This window comes from Sminthopsis crassicaudata, chromosome 3 (genome assembly GCF_048593235.1).
Source record: "Sminthopsis crassicaudata isolate SCR6 chromosome 3, ASM4859323v1, whole genome shotgun sequence".
Taxonomy (NCBI): domain Eukaryota; kingdom Metazoa; phylum Chordata; class Mammalia; order Dasyuromorphia; family Dasyuridae; genus Sminthopsis; species Sminthopsis crassicaudata.
Window position 1 is genome coordinate 369,393,698 of NC_133619.1, and position 15,371 is coordinate 369,409,068.

General features: G+C 31.3%; 1 protein-coding gene across 1 annotated transcript in view; it reads right to left on the reverse strand.

Annotated features, from left to right (window-relative positions):
• The window catches only part of DPP10 (dipeptidyl peptidase like 10), an 887,847-nt gene that overhangs the window by 24,238 nt on the left and 848,238 nt on the right, over positions 1 to 15,371 (reverse strand). Inside the window, 6 exon segments of the mRNA XM_074301856.1 lie at positions 2,866 to 2,935; positions 3,041 to 3,139; positions 5,140 to 5,187; positions 8,619 to 8,740; positions 14,139 to 14,186; positions 14,584 to 14,675. Of these exon segments, the coding sequence (XP_074157957.1) occupies positions 2,866 to 2,935; positions 3,041 to 3,139; positions 5,140 to 5,187; positions 8,619 to 8,740; positions 14,139 to 14,186; positions 14,584 to 14,675 (479 nt within the window).

Below are 15,371 nucleotides of genomic sequence, written 5' to 3' on the forward strand. Positions count from 1 at the left end.
GGATAAGGGATTTTCAATACTTAGAATTTTTCAAAGTTCATCTACTAAGTTACAGAGAGATTGAGGTTTCTGTTAGGATCATTGCTTTGGAAAGGAATAATATTCCATTTCTTTGAAGTAATCAAGAAATACAGAGCACAAACCATGTCATTCCCTTGCTCAAACAAACAAGACATAACTACTCTTACTCTCTCTTGCCCAAAGGATGAAATATAACATTCCTTATAACCTAACTGCTAGCAAACTATCAATTATCATTTGTAAAATGCATACTTTCATGCACTCTATGTTTCACTCAAACTGGCTATTTTCACTATTCAACCCACTAGGCTACCTTGAATATCTGTTCTCTGCTTTTTAAAATCCACTTTCATAATTCTACTTTTTCTTCAGGATTCAACTCCATTCACAATTTACTATGTGATTTCCATTCATAACCAAAAGCAAAAACGGGGCAGGATTACCTCATGTTGAACTGGAGAAGCAACAATTGTTCTTTCTCATTTTCCTGTTTGATATCTTTAACATTTTTATGTGAAGTTAAAATTACCCAGACAAAATATAAGAAGAAAAGAGAACACCTACATGCTCTTTATTTATCCCCTGGAATTAAGTGTATCTCAATGAACTTTAATCATAAAGAAAATTTCATTGCTAATGACCCTTTATTAATCTTAAAAAAATCCAAAAAATGAAAGAAGTGAGTCAAGAGTAGAGAAAGGAAAATGTGGTCCCAATTTTCAAAACCAGATAGAAGGCAACATCTTCAAAGTACAGGAATACATGACTTTGATTCCTAATCATCAAAAAAGCAACAAGGCTTCATTAAGAATACATCATAGATAATCAAAAAATAGGATCATAAAACTAGAGGTATAAGTGATGTCACTGACCATCCAAACCAACCAATTAATTTCAAAAATGAAGAAACTAGGGAATTTATTATTTGACCAAGCATACTGATGCATTTCATGTGGTATCTGAATCAAAGTTCAGATTTTGAATCCAGGTACACTGACTTGAGAATTATTGTTCTTTCCACTATCAAGACAGTCTAATTTTGCCTGGTTTGCAACATGGGGTTTGTGTGTATGGTATCTGAATGTATGTGTTTGTGTTTATATGTGTATGCGTGTAGGTAGGTATGTATGTGTGTGTGTATGTGTGTGTGTGCACCTCCTAAATGATTAATTTCACTCAATAGGGTAAAATTTAAGAGATTAATACACACATCTAAATTTCAATTTAAAAGGTCAGTTTCTCAATTAGGATAGCAAAGGGAATTTTATAGGAAAGGCAATTAGATAACAGTTGCTATGAAAAGATTTGGAAGTGTTCAAAAAGATTAGAGGGTAATCACAAAAACTAATGACATATTAGAGTACATTATGACAGGCATAATGTGCAAAATCCATGTGGCAATTGTCACTGAATGTCTTATATGTAGAAATCTGGAATATTCTGTTGTTTCTAAAGAACATGATTTAGAAAGTATAGCCCTGAGAAATTGAACTGATTTCAGAGAAGGACAGATCAAGGTCCTGAAGATGTTATCATATAAGAAATCAGTTTTAAAAAGACACCTGATAATATTTAAGGTGAAGGAAAAAATCCTTAAGGGGTACATAATAGCTCTTCAAGTATTGAAGGGATATTATTTATATAAAGGGATGCTAGAACTGTTCTTCTTGTTCCTAGAAGGTAAATATAGATGTGGTCATTAGGATATACTGTTATAGTCAAAATATTTGAATATATGTAAAAGAAACTTCTTACCAACTAGGATTCTACAAGAGAGCTAGGCAATACCTTTTATTGAAAGTCTTCAAATATAGTTTGGATGATGAATTACATTTTTAAGGACATTTTTTTCCTTCCTACATATCTTGGTAATAGGAGAATTCTGAGATTTTGTTATTCTGGAGTAGAAAGAATGTACAATGCAAACTCAGAAAAATCCAATCTACATATAGGCTGCTTCCAGTCTGCATTTTAGCTTTAAGATTCACAGGATCACTATATCACAGGGAATGCTATGATGAGAGTGATGAAAAGTGAAAGAATACACTAGAAAAAAAAAAGAATAAATGCCAGTTTTGACACAGAATCTTCATATATAAACATCCTAACAAATATATTTTTTGCTCCTAATTTTTCCCTCATTCCCTTATTTATTTTCACTAAGGTTCATTGCTAAATCCCAACTGTAATCTTACTGGAAATTTAATTGTTAAGCAAAAAAAAATACTGATTGGATATATATAAATTAGCCTCCAACCCTATAGGTGGAAATTCTCACCTTACAGAAAGTTGCAAGTCTTTGCTTAGCATCTTACCTATACCTAAGGCTGCTAACACAGCCTCAATGAGAATGAACCCATTTTCTAACCTCATCTCACTGTAGCTAAATAAAGATTCAGGTCTTAGCACAAAGAAGGTCTTCCATTAGCCATGAATCAAAGAAGCACAGCAGAGATAGGATGGAGGAAATATAACCAATTACTTCAGCAACATAAATAACCATTTCATCAGTCTTGCATAAATATAACTAAAAGAACACAGGCTTGACTAATTGCTGAGGAGAATTTCACAAACAGAATTAGCTGCTATCTCTTTCTCCAGTGGCAGCAACTAATTCTATTTAGGATGCAAGAAGCAGGAAAAGTTACATGGTCTTCCATAAATGGTAATGATTTCCTTTGATGAGCTCACTCTTTCTCTGTTTGCCTTGGCCCAGTAATATATGGACAATATTGCTTGCTGTTTTCAATCAAAACACTTCCTTTGGAATTATAAGACAATTATTAATATTTGTAAATTCAACCATTGATCTATTTTAAAAATTTAATCAAACACAATACTTACATTAATAATAAGACAGCATACTGGTTTCGATCCGAAAAATCCTTGGGGAAGGACAACTGTAAACGAAGTTCTTTTAAAGAAAGAGTAAGTTATTAAAGACTGGGAGTGATGTACATGAAAAACTAAGATGAAGAGTAAGCTGCACGTGGTTAGTGCAGGACTTTGCTTCATTTACCATAGTCCTCAATGTGGAGCATTTTAATTTCAGTCTTGGTGATCTTTTTCTTCATGATGGCTTCTTTTAACAGGGAATTACTTTCCAATATGTAAAATTCTATGGAGCAGAGAAAGAAAGGAACAGAATAATAACACTAAGTGCTATCTGATTAGAAAGATTCACACCCTATGCACCTAGTGAAAAATACTGATCCCTTTAAATGATAAACTATAGCTTTTAATATAGAAATGAAATTTTATCCAGAGACTTTGTGATTTGCAAAAAAAGAACCCCCTGAAGCATATTTAAAGCTCCCAATTGATTTTCTTTTCTAAATTCAGTATGCCATAGATCTATTGTTGTTAAACACAAGTGCTTAAGTAACCCAATATATATTTACAAATGACACTTCTTTTTAACAGGCTAAACACTAAAGTATGCATATTTCTAATTATTTTCCCTTAAATGTTTTAAATATAAGTGCATTTTTTAAGGAACAAATGTTTAAAACTAATAGACAATATGCCAACTTCACGTTCTTCTGAGTGGGCAACAAAACCAATTAACCATGAAAGGTCAGGGAAGGGAGAGGGGGAGAAAGAAGTATATTTTAATAATGTATTTTTTATTACTTGGAAATATGTCAAGACCAATATGTAAACATTGCAAGTGAAAAAGTACTTGTAATATACTTTAATTATTTTAATAACAGAAGGAGGACAAATGTCTGCTGAATAAAAAAAATCCTTTATATTTTCATGTTTTTACAATATCTAGAAATCTTAGAAAGAATGTTTACAATGCAGAAAAATTATTAAGTAATTTCTTCAAAACATATTTGTTCACCTTTTCCTGAAGGATAGTCCTTATATTCTTTGAAATTTAATTCAACACATCTCTTGACATTCAGATCTAGGAGTAAAGTGTTCTCTCATTCAAAAAAGTAGTACTTTGAAGTAAGTTGGGATGCCTCTCAAGGTCATTTCTCTACCAACATTTGTGGGAAGGGGGTTATGTCCATGTAATAAGGACTTGGAGTTGTTGTCTTTTTAAAATATATTTTCTGTTACAGATGCAGTGAGTAGAGTCACTAAACATGGACCACAAACCATGGGGATGTTGGAAAGCAGAATCTTAAGATATTGCAGCCAGGCTTGCTTAGAGTCGTGAGCTTCAATAGTCTAGGAATCTGAAGAAGGGCAGAAACTCCAGCTAGTAATTTGAACTTGGTATGGCAAATGCTATGCAGAAACTGAGCTAAAATATATCTAATACCTTTTCATATCCCCTCTTCAGCAACTGAGGTAGTAAGAGGTAGATTATAAAGTATTAGAATTTTTTTTTAATCTTCCTATACATTTGCAGTAATTATTACTATGAAAAAATCAAATTTGGTATCAAGTAATTAAATGGAAAAAAGGGAATAATTTTCTGATTCCTGAAAGAGGAATGTGTCAATTAGAAGGCTTTTAAATCAATGAAAGAAAAGAAAGAGCCTTTGAATTTTTTCAGGATTCTGGGTAAGATGAGGTATAACAGTGTGACAGCTTGTTGTGATAGGGGATCCACCTGCCAGTGGCTGTTGGAGATCTAACTCAGACCTGTAGAATGGATCCCTTCATATGAGAAGATGATGATGATACAAGGAGACTGAGAGGAAGTTGTGTTGTCTGACCTCAGTCCTCTGCAATTTATTTCATTCCCAATCCACAAAGAATATCTGCATCATCAAAGACTACTTTGCAATTCCTTCAGATGTTATGATTCACAACTGTGGGGGCTCTTGAAGAATTGACCTGCCCTTTCACCCAGGCATGGTCTTTAACAAGAGCTAGAGCACACTCAAGTTATATATCACATAACGAGTCTTCAAAAACAATTATGTTTCAGTTAAATAATTTTTAGCTATTTCAGTCATATACATTTGCCTAATTCTACTCAGTTTTTATGATGACCCCTGAAATCTCTCTTGTAACAAATAACTTCCAACAAAGACTTTCATGTTCCTTCTCAAAAGAAGATGATCTAAAGTCCACTTTAAAACAAAAATAAAGAAAATCCTCTTCATGTTACTAACCATGATCATGATTTCTAAGTTCCTTTATTTGAATACTTACTTGAAGGGTTGTTGATGTTGTGTACACTGACCACTGGAACACCTGGCCCTGGTTAAAACATGCCAAAATATTAAGAAAATAGTAATAAGCATTGCAGAATAAGCATAAAGTTTTACAGAATTTCAGATTTAGAGATTTAGGCCTCTAAAGCTCTAGATGTAGTAGATGTACTATTACATTTTTATTATTCATTTTGCAGATGGGAAGCTGTTAGAGGTAAAGCATTTACTCAATTTAATATGTTTAAGTGGGGATTCCAATTCAGGTCCTATGAGTCTAGCTTTCCACTTTTGCCTGACTTATTGATAACTTTTATTTTGAAAAGAATCAGAATAATTTTTTAAATTTTATTGGACCAATATCAAGAGTATTCAACCAAAAATTTTTCTTGATATGTTTCTTCTAAGACAAAAAATTAGAACTGTAAGTGGAGGGAAGTATAATATTTGATAACATTTATATAAAATTAGGTTATTTTTCTATGTCATGTATATGTCAATTTCTATTGCTACACAATTTACATTTTTTTCAGGATATTGTCTTTAAGAACCAAGAAAATTGGTTCTTAATCATGGGGTGAGGTAAAACCTTAATTCCTTTTACTAGTCTATATTCTCAAGGCAAGAAAATGGAGACCTCATGATGGAGAATCATTCTAAACAACAATGTTCATAGCAAAATAAATGTTATAGGTCAACAATAGGTTAAACAAAAAATTCAGTTGAATGAAATATTTTCACAAGTATCCTGAATAGTCAAAGTATAGAAAATTATATTCAATCTCCATTCCCCCTAGTAAGTTGATTAAATGTGTCAAGGAAAAATATTCCTCCCTTTGATATCAATGAAAAAACAATTGCCTCTATTTATGTAATCACTTTTGATTTCAAATTAAAAGGTAACATATAACACACTCATATATGTTAATCTTTTCTTCAGGATTATTAGGACAAAGCCTACTCCATTATCAAGTTATTGGCAGTATTATAATGTTTGGTGTCATTAAGTCTCAATGAGAAAAACGTGGCTTCCTTAATACAGCCATTCTTCATAACAATTGATTAGTGATTATAGAATCTGGGGAATGGCAAGGTAGTATATAATAATCTCACTAATTCTGTTCTAGTCAATACAAAAATGAGTTCTAATGAGGATGGTGTGAGTGACTGCCTCACTGTTCCCTAAAGGGGTCACAGGACCTCAGTTCAATCTTAACCCTTGAGATGATAGAGAAAGGGCAAGTAATGAAATGGGGTCTAATCTTCAAAGTAGAAGCTTAAAATCAGACTTGATCCTAGCATGGAGCAATGTGAATGGAATCATGGGAAGCAACTTGAATAGCACTACTAGGATAGGCTATAATAATCAGGTCTTTTTGATTCTTTATGTCAATCTTCTTCCTATTTTGTCTAGCTATAAGACTGTTTTTATTTTGGGCACTCTCCACCCTATGTGCAAGAGGAAAGAATTCCCTTTCCTGTTTCTCTTCTTTTCCAGAGCATGGATAAGTAGAAAGTGGAGTATCTTCTCAACTTCCCTTTTCTTTTTTTTTTTTTCTTTTTTCACTTTGACTGCTTAGAATTGGAAAGATTGGGTTTTTCAATAAAGTAGGCCCTCCTGCTGGGCAAAGGATAATTATTAATTGTTTCTCTATTGTTATTTACATTTTGTCAGTTTGTCATATGCACAAATATGCACATATACATATAGAAATGTGTATATGCTAACATATATATATATATATATATATATATATATAGAGAGAGAGAGAGAGAGAGAGAGAGAGAGAAAGAGAGAGAGAGAGAGAGAGAGAGAGAGAGAGAGAGAGAGTGTGTGTGTGTGTGTGTGTGTGTGTGAATTTAGAGGTCAGTAAACTCTTGTTGAGTTTAAATGAACACAGAAAGGACTACATATATATACATATGTATATATATACATATACAAATATTCATCTACTACTAGTTGAATTAAGTAGAAAAATTGTCAATTATCACATCAGATGCCTTTCTGTGAATGTACTAGGGGAGATTCAACCCACTTCTTTTCATGTGGTTTGCTTCCGTCTCGGTTTATTTTTCTCAACATCCCTTAATAATGCCACTATATTTTTCTTTATTTCTGTTTTATTTTCCCCAAGCCCAGTGGAAAGTAAGAATATGGTTTCTTGCTTCCTTCTCACTTATCTGTTTGTTTTGTTTGGATGGTTTTGTTTTCTGGTTGAAGTACTAGGAATAGTTTCCCAGGAATGTTTTTTTCTTTCTCCCTCAAATATATGAATTTTTATTCCTATTAATATATTTAACTCCAATAAGCAGAACTTGGAAACAATATGCAATATAACTAAAACAATATGATTTGGAATATGACAAAGTAATCTAAATTAAATATCACAAAAATATAAAAAATAATTGGTACTAAAGAAGAGATATTAAAAAATACTTCCCCCAATTCCTTTTCAGAGATATGTATGTGGAGAGAGTACTAGGATCTAGATTTATAGATTATTGTATAAATATTAGCATATTGATCAGAATTGCTAATTTTTCTACTCTTTATTCAATTCTTTAAAAATTCTCTAAAATGTGAATGGACACAACACTTCCTAAGCAAGTCACAATCCTAATTGCCTCAGTAAAAAATAAAAAATAAAAATTAAATTTAAAAAAAAATCTAAAAAAAAAAATTGAAGAGAAAGGATGGAGACAAAAACTAAAAATTAAATATATAGACAAAATACATCACTAAAATTTTTTCAAAGTTTGTAATTCTTAATATTATGCCAGCTTTCACAGGTAAGAGTTCAAAAGAGGTCTTCCTCTACTTTATGGCAACTTATGGGGAAGGGGAAAATTATGTCATCATCTCTTTATGGAATATACCCTTTGCTTCCCCTTTTTGCTCTTTATACAGGGACCATAAAAGAATATTTAATAAATTGTCATAGCAAAAAAGCATGGAAATGGGAGGACAAAACTTTTTAGCCATACAACTTCCAAAATACCAAAGGTTAGATTCTCTCCACATACATAAGGAGAATTTTGTATGAATTTAATGACTAGAAACATAAGTAAATTGTAGAAGTCAGATACAATTTCCTATAGATGCCAATTCTCTTGATTACTCATTCCATGAAATTTTTTATTGGTCTTGCTACCTTCTAAAAAAGGCCATTCAAATGACTTTATCAATATGACACTTGCAAAACTAATATAAACAAATTTATGTCATCTTCCAAATGTACACATATTTTAAAAAAATCTATATTTTACTGCTAACATAACTTCTTTCTGTCTTTAAATAAAGTCAAAAATGTAATCAGAATCAAAGATCATCCATATTTTACAAAGTATTACTTAGATTTTCATATGTATTGTTAAGAATTTATTCATACACATTTAGCAATCAGTGACTAATATCAATAGATATTAACCAAATAAAATACATGAAACAACTTTAATCAGAAGCCATTTTTCTCTTACCTTTACAATGCAATAAAAAATGTTGATTGGTAGGACTAAACTTTGCACTGAAATATGTGCACTGATCTTTCATAAAATTGCATGAAAGACATTGACGATTCAATAATCCATCAGTGGATGCACTGGGGGGAGGGTAAGAATAGAAAGGTTAGAAATGTTAATATTCTGTGCAAGGAAGCATGTGGCGATCTTCATCAACATTAATGGATATTTTAATGTGGCTTAGAGTTTTTAAAATGTCAAGATCAGTTTCTATTATCAAAGACAGTATAACACTTGCCCTCTCTATATGCACAGTTAACCAAAAGCTTTATGTATATTAAAAGGCAACTAAAAGACATGAGACAGATTTCACAAAATATGAGCAAAAATAGTTTCATTGCCTAATATTGTGCATTTTGTCACTGAAGATAATATTTTCAAGATATTCTTATATTTCCCCTAAAATATGTTTATTGAGACATGATATCAAGAATGTTATTTAAACCCAAATAAATTCAGTTAGAAGAGCTGGAAATGGAAGTGCAAAGGGTAGTAAATATGGAATAGTGAAGAAGAAGAGAAGCATGTACATTGTACAAACTCATGGCAAAGAGAAAGAAGCATCTCCCTAGAGCAAGGTTTCTTCTTTTGACCTGAGAAATTTTTACATGTATATAGCTATATAAAATAAATATGCAAATGAAATATTTGCTGATAATAAATCATAATTCCACAACCTCCACATTCACTTACATGACCTACATTTTAAGAAGCTTTGCTCTAGAGCATATGCTTTTAACCTGGGATTAAAAAATTCCTCCATGAACTTGGAGGGAGAAAATATACATCTTAATTTTAAATAACCTCTAAAAAAGTCTAACATTTCCCTCAAGTATGAATGTACATAACAATCTATTATAATATTATTAGGGGTGATATTTTTGCCAGTAGTAAAAATCATAAATATTTTCATATCAACTAATAATTGTTAGCAGTATCTCAAAATTAGTTACACTAATCACTACTTTAAAATTACTGTATTTGAGGCCAGTCATTACTTAAATAAAACATAACAAGCTTGTTTAAATGATAAAATTGTAATACAATTGTTTTTTCTTTTAATTCTATGCATTTTACGCTTTTAAAAACATTACTGTAAGAAGAGATTTATAAGCATCAGAAGGTTGATAAAGGGATCAAAGATTCAAAAAATCTGAAAGTTTACATCTAGAAATTCACATAGAGTTGGGGAATTCTTAGGAACTAAAGTATATGAAGTATAGAAATGCTACATCCTCTATGCTACCTCTAGTTCCATCAAGCTAGTGTCCAGCTGATTTCCCCTAATACTAATGCCTATAGTTATAAAGTTCTTGGTGTTTTGGTTAAAAAAAAATTATTTTCCTATTCCATCTTCTCCATCTTCACAGCATTTTTATGGTATATTAATTAATCCCCTATCTGACAGCTTAAGGTGTTCTTGTATATGAAAAAGTTGCCTGTCTTAAATACAAGTAAAATTCTTTGTTATTGATATAAGGAAATAATGTCATGAAAAATAAATATAAAGTAGTAAAGGATCCAATTCTTTTTCAGTTTAAGAATTACTCATTGAAGAAGAATGTATTAGCAATTTCCTCCAAATATGTTTATATTTCTGATAAATCTGTGGTACTTTCTAGATTTCAAAACAGCAACAAGTTAATGATGAATACAATGATATTAATGACAGTGATGGTAAGAAAAACAATTCATTTCAAGATTATAAAAGTCTTTCCTTACTAAAATCCTGTAAGAAAAAAGATTTTCATACATGTATTACCTAACTCACAGGGAAATTAAAATGTTCAAATTAGATAGTAAAGCACTTCAAAAATTTTGTAATATTATCTAAATGTCAGTTATTTTCATCATCATTCTGATCACATCCATTTTTACTGAGGCACTAAGATATAGAGTAGACAGTTTATAATCACATAGGAAGTAAATGCTTGATAAAGGATTTGAGCAGAGATTTCCCCAATTCCTAGTCTACCATAATACATTTGTGAAGATGAGAGTAAATCCTAAATAACCTTTCATCCATGAAAAATTAAGAGCTGATTTTGATATCCATTTTGTCCTTTGTACATCCTGACTCTTCTTCCATTGTTTCACACCTCACTCACTGTCTCAGAATTACAGTTATTATAATTACTCATGTAAAAAATTAGTCTACATTTGAAATGGAAAATTTAGGAGGCAAAGGTTGCATAATCTGGCAGTCTGTATCCTCCAGGAGTGTCTAATGTGATATATAAAATCAGCAAATGATTATTTTTATGGCTAGAGCAGGACATTGATTGAGTTTTGTGGGTCAGACACTAACATTATCTTACAGTCAAGCCAGATGGAACTTGATGAGCTATTTCAGGGAAAATTTATTGATACTACATTCTTTTTTGAATTGCATAGTGTACTATATATACTTGAGGAGGATTCGAAACCTATGATGTGCTATTTCTCTTTCTAGGAAAGGTCATTCACATTTTTCCAAGAAATTATTAGGATTCAAATATCTTTTAGATGAATAAGGAAAATCTGAATTGAGATTGACCATTCTGCTTGGCTGACTATGTCCAAAGTAATCTAAAATTCCCATTTTCTTCTTAAGGATTTTATGAAATTAAAGAAATGAAATGATTATGTACTTTGATATGTCTAAAATATTGCTCATAGATACTTTTTATGATACATGTTTGGAAAATCAAGTTTCAGATTTCTAAATAGGAAAAATACTTTTAAAGTATTACTTCTGAAAAGAAATCAGACACATCTCTAGAAAACTTCTATTTGAGAAATTATTAGTATTGAGTTAGCATCTTTTATTCTGGGAGGACAAAAAAGAAAAGAAAGAAGACACATCATATCTTGATTTGGTGAACAAAGAAAAATTTTTCTTCAGAGGGAAGTTTGTTTTTTTTTTTTTCAGAAATAAAGGAGGAAGCTTATTTTCCTTTAAATATGTTATTTTGCCCTCAAATTAAAGCCAAATCTCTCCCCCAGTATCAATAATGACAAAGTTTTTAAAAAAGTAATTATTTCCATGAAAAATGTATCATGGAAGTTTTGACATTTTAAAATTCTATCTATGAAATGTAAATTAGTAAAAGTATACACACAATAAAAATAATCAGTAAAGAATTATGCATTATATTTTGTATTCATTAAAAAGGATCATTCTTTTTGTACTTCAGGGGAAAGTTTCCAGAATAAGGAATAAAACTTCCATGTATATTATGTAATTATCTGGTCTTTTAATTAATTCAGCTCTGCATTTAAGATGTGCCCTACTCCCACAGCAGAGATAAAGTATCTATAAATTCATGAAAGGCTGAATGATCATTCAGAATATCTGTGATCACATTTTGAATAGTTCCTTTGAGACTATGGGTTTATTTGGTAACCAAGGTATTATGATTTTATTTCAGAATACTAAAGTATCAACATGGTTTTCATCTGTAGGGAGGCCATGGTCTAAAATATATATAGTTCAAATAGTATTTTCATCTTTGTTGAATTTGTTTCTTGTTTTTTTTTTTTCTCATTTTTTTCCCAATGTGATCTGATTTTTCTTACACAGAATGATGAGAAAATAAGTTTAGAAGAATTGCACATGTTTAACCTATATTGTATTTCTTTCTCTCACAGGGAGGGAAAATGGAGGAGAGGGAGGGAAAAATTTTGGTACACAAGGTTTTGTGGAGGTGAATGCTGAAAACTATATTTGTATGCATTGAAAAATAAAAAAAAATAAAATATAGTTCAAGTATGATCTTCTGCATAGCAAAGTCTATCCTAAGAAGCAGAGCATGAGATTGATATAGTGGAAAGGTTGCTGAAATTGGAAATCTGTTCAAACTTTGGATATAACACAACTTATGTCTCCTCAGTTTTATATGAAAAAATGAAAGGCAGTGGAGTGCTTGACTTCCGAGGTCCATGTGTCTTGCTAAAAATTGAAATATTTCACAATCTCTATTTTTCCATTCTTTTGGGGTTTTTTTTTGTTTTTATTTTTAATTTTTCATTAGCTTCCATTTGCTCAAACCTAATTTTAAGGAATTATTTTCTTCAGTGAGCTTTTGTGCCCCCTTTCCATTTGGTCAATTTTAATTTGTAAGACTTTTGATTTTTGTTTTGGTTTTGTTTTTTTCTCCAGTGAATTTCTGTGCCTCTTTTTCCATTTGCTCATTTCTGCTTTTTAAGGCATTTTCCTTATAATTGACTTTTTTGTACTTCCCTTATCATTTGACCTATAATTTTTTAAGGTGTTATTTTCTTCAGTAATTTTTGTATTTCAAAATTGTTGACTTATTTTCCAAGATTTTCTTACATGACTCTTTATTTGTTTTCCAAATGTGTCTTCTACATCTATTACTTTATTTTCAAAATCATTTTTGATCTTTTCTGTGGTCTGAGACCAATCTACATTTTTTCTTGGAAGTTTTGTATATAGGAACTTTGACTTTGCTATCTTCTTCTGAGTTTGTGTTTTGGTCTTGCTTGATACTATAGTAACTTTGTATGGTCAGAATTTCTTTTCAGTTTTTCGCTCACTTTTCTAGCCTATTACTTGACTTTTAACTCTTTGTAAAAGTAAAGTTCTGTTTCCATAGTGGAGGATGAATTGTCCTAATGTTCAGGGGTTTTATACAACTGTTTTTAGAAATACTTTTGGGAAACTGAAAGTTTTCAACTCTTTTCCTTAGATCATACGACTCTAAGATTAGGTGTTGCTACTCTGCTGGCCTATGCTCTCTGTGAATGACCACAAGCACTCTTTTCTGCCCTGGAACTGTGAGGAAGGGCTCTCTCTATTATAGCCCCAAGCTCCTTTGGGCCTGTGACCCTGCTTATTCTGAGACCACTACTCAGGATATGAACAGGATCCAATTATGGGCAAAGGAACACAGTCCTGCCTCAGAGTTAAGAGATTCCTTTAATCGTCTTGTGATGACTTGTTCAACTCTTTTACCTCTGTGGGCTGGGAACTCCTGAAGAAGCTGAACCTGATTTAGTGGCTCCCAAAGACCATTCCTGGTTTGTTGGGGACTGTTCTATGCTAATGTGGCCTGCAATGAACTGGGTTCCACTCTCATTCTGGTAGAACCTTCTAAAATGTTTTAGGGGAGAAAAGTGTTTTACTACTTTTTTGGGGGGAGGGTGTGGTTCTGTAATTCTAGAATTTGTTTGGAGTCTGTATTTAGAGGTATTTGAAGAAGTTTTGGGAAAAGTTCAGATGAGATCATGCTTTTACTCTGTCATCTTGGCTTTTCCTCTGATTCCACTTTCTTATTAGGGAGATAGTACACTGTGGAGAGAATTTAGTTGTCAGGGGGATGTAGTCTTATTGCCAAAAATTGCTCAAACATCTCAGTTTTTTAAGGTAAGTTATGGATTATCTGAATATTCATTTTTCTTAGGTGACCATATATTTACAATGCTAAAGATCTTACAGTGTTTACTAATGAAAATGTTTCATTATGCATTACTTACCTATGCAGTTGCCTTCCTCTTGGAGAAGTCTCTGTGCTCAAAAAATAACTGTCCAAAAATGTGAAGAAATACTGTTAGAGAAGCATCTAGTTTTGTTAACATCATCACTGAATTCTCACTTGATTTCCAACATATGAAAATAACATTTTGCAATTTCCAATAAAACAAAGTAATTTGATTATAATAATTCTACTCTTAATACTACTAATTTCATTAATAATAATTATAGTAACTACATACTTAAAACAATAAAGTACAGCTATGAATGCCTTTTCCAAACCTCTCCTTTTCATTTTGGGAAATTAAAGAGAAAAAATAACAACTTTAGGACTATAGTCACACAATATTTATTGAAGTGTAATAAGTGCAATGATGATTACAAGTGAACATACTCCACTTTGACAAACCTGATTCTAACTTGTTAAAAAACAAAAACAATGCTCACATCTTTTGAGTACTTTCATCATATGCCAAGATTTTTATGACTTCCCAGTTCCCTGATGTCAGATGCCGCACACTGATTTGCTCACTTTTAGGCTGCAAAGAAATGGAAAATATTGATTTTCATTTTATTTGAACAGCTTTAACTTGGATGAGATGTATATTTCAAATTTATAACAGCTTATATTTGGAACATGGTGTTATTATAAAGAACTGCCTGCATATGTCATTTTTAGTTATTTAACCACAGATTCATAGAATATTGGAGTTAGAAATTTAGATACCATTCTGTTTAATGTCTTTACCTTTCCCACAAGGAAACTAAAACTAGGAAAAGTTGAAATTTGTTTATCACTTAATTTTTTATTTGAAAAAATTCTGATAATACTATAAAATAAATACATTCTTATGTAATAAGATAGAAAAAGAGAATTGAATGTGAAAGTACAGACCTCCTATGTACAATTTTTTTTCTTTTTTATGTATAAAATCATTTCAATGTAACATTTGGTTAATCAAATCTAAGTTCAAAACTGCATCCATATAATCATACACATATATACAAAAATGTATCTAAAATATTATTTTCTTGTCTTTCCTTTAGACTTATAATTGATTCGATAAAGTTTCCACTTAAAATCCACAGGCTATAAGCAAAATAGTCAGTTACAATATATTTAAATGCAAGTATGTTTGACAGGAAATTAGATGTAGGTCATTCTGTTATAGATGGATTGAAACTGATCATATTAACCAAAATTTATGACTAGAATGTGGAATGGGTCAGCAATT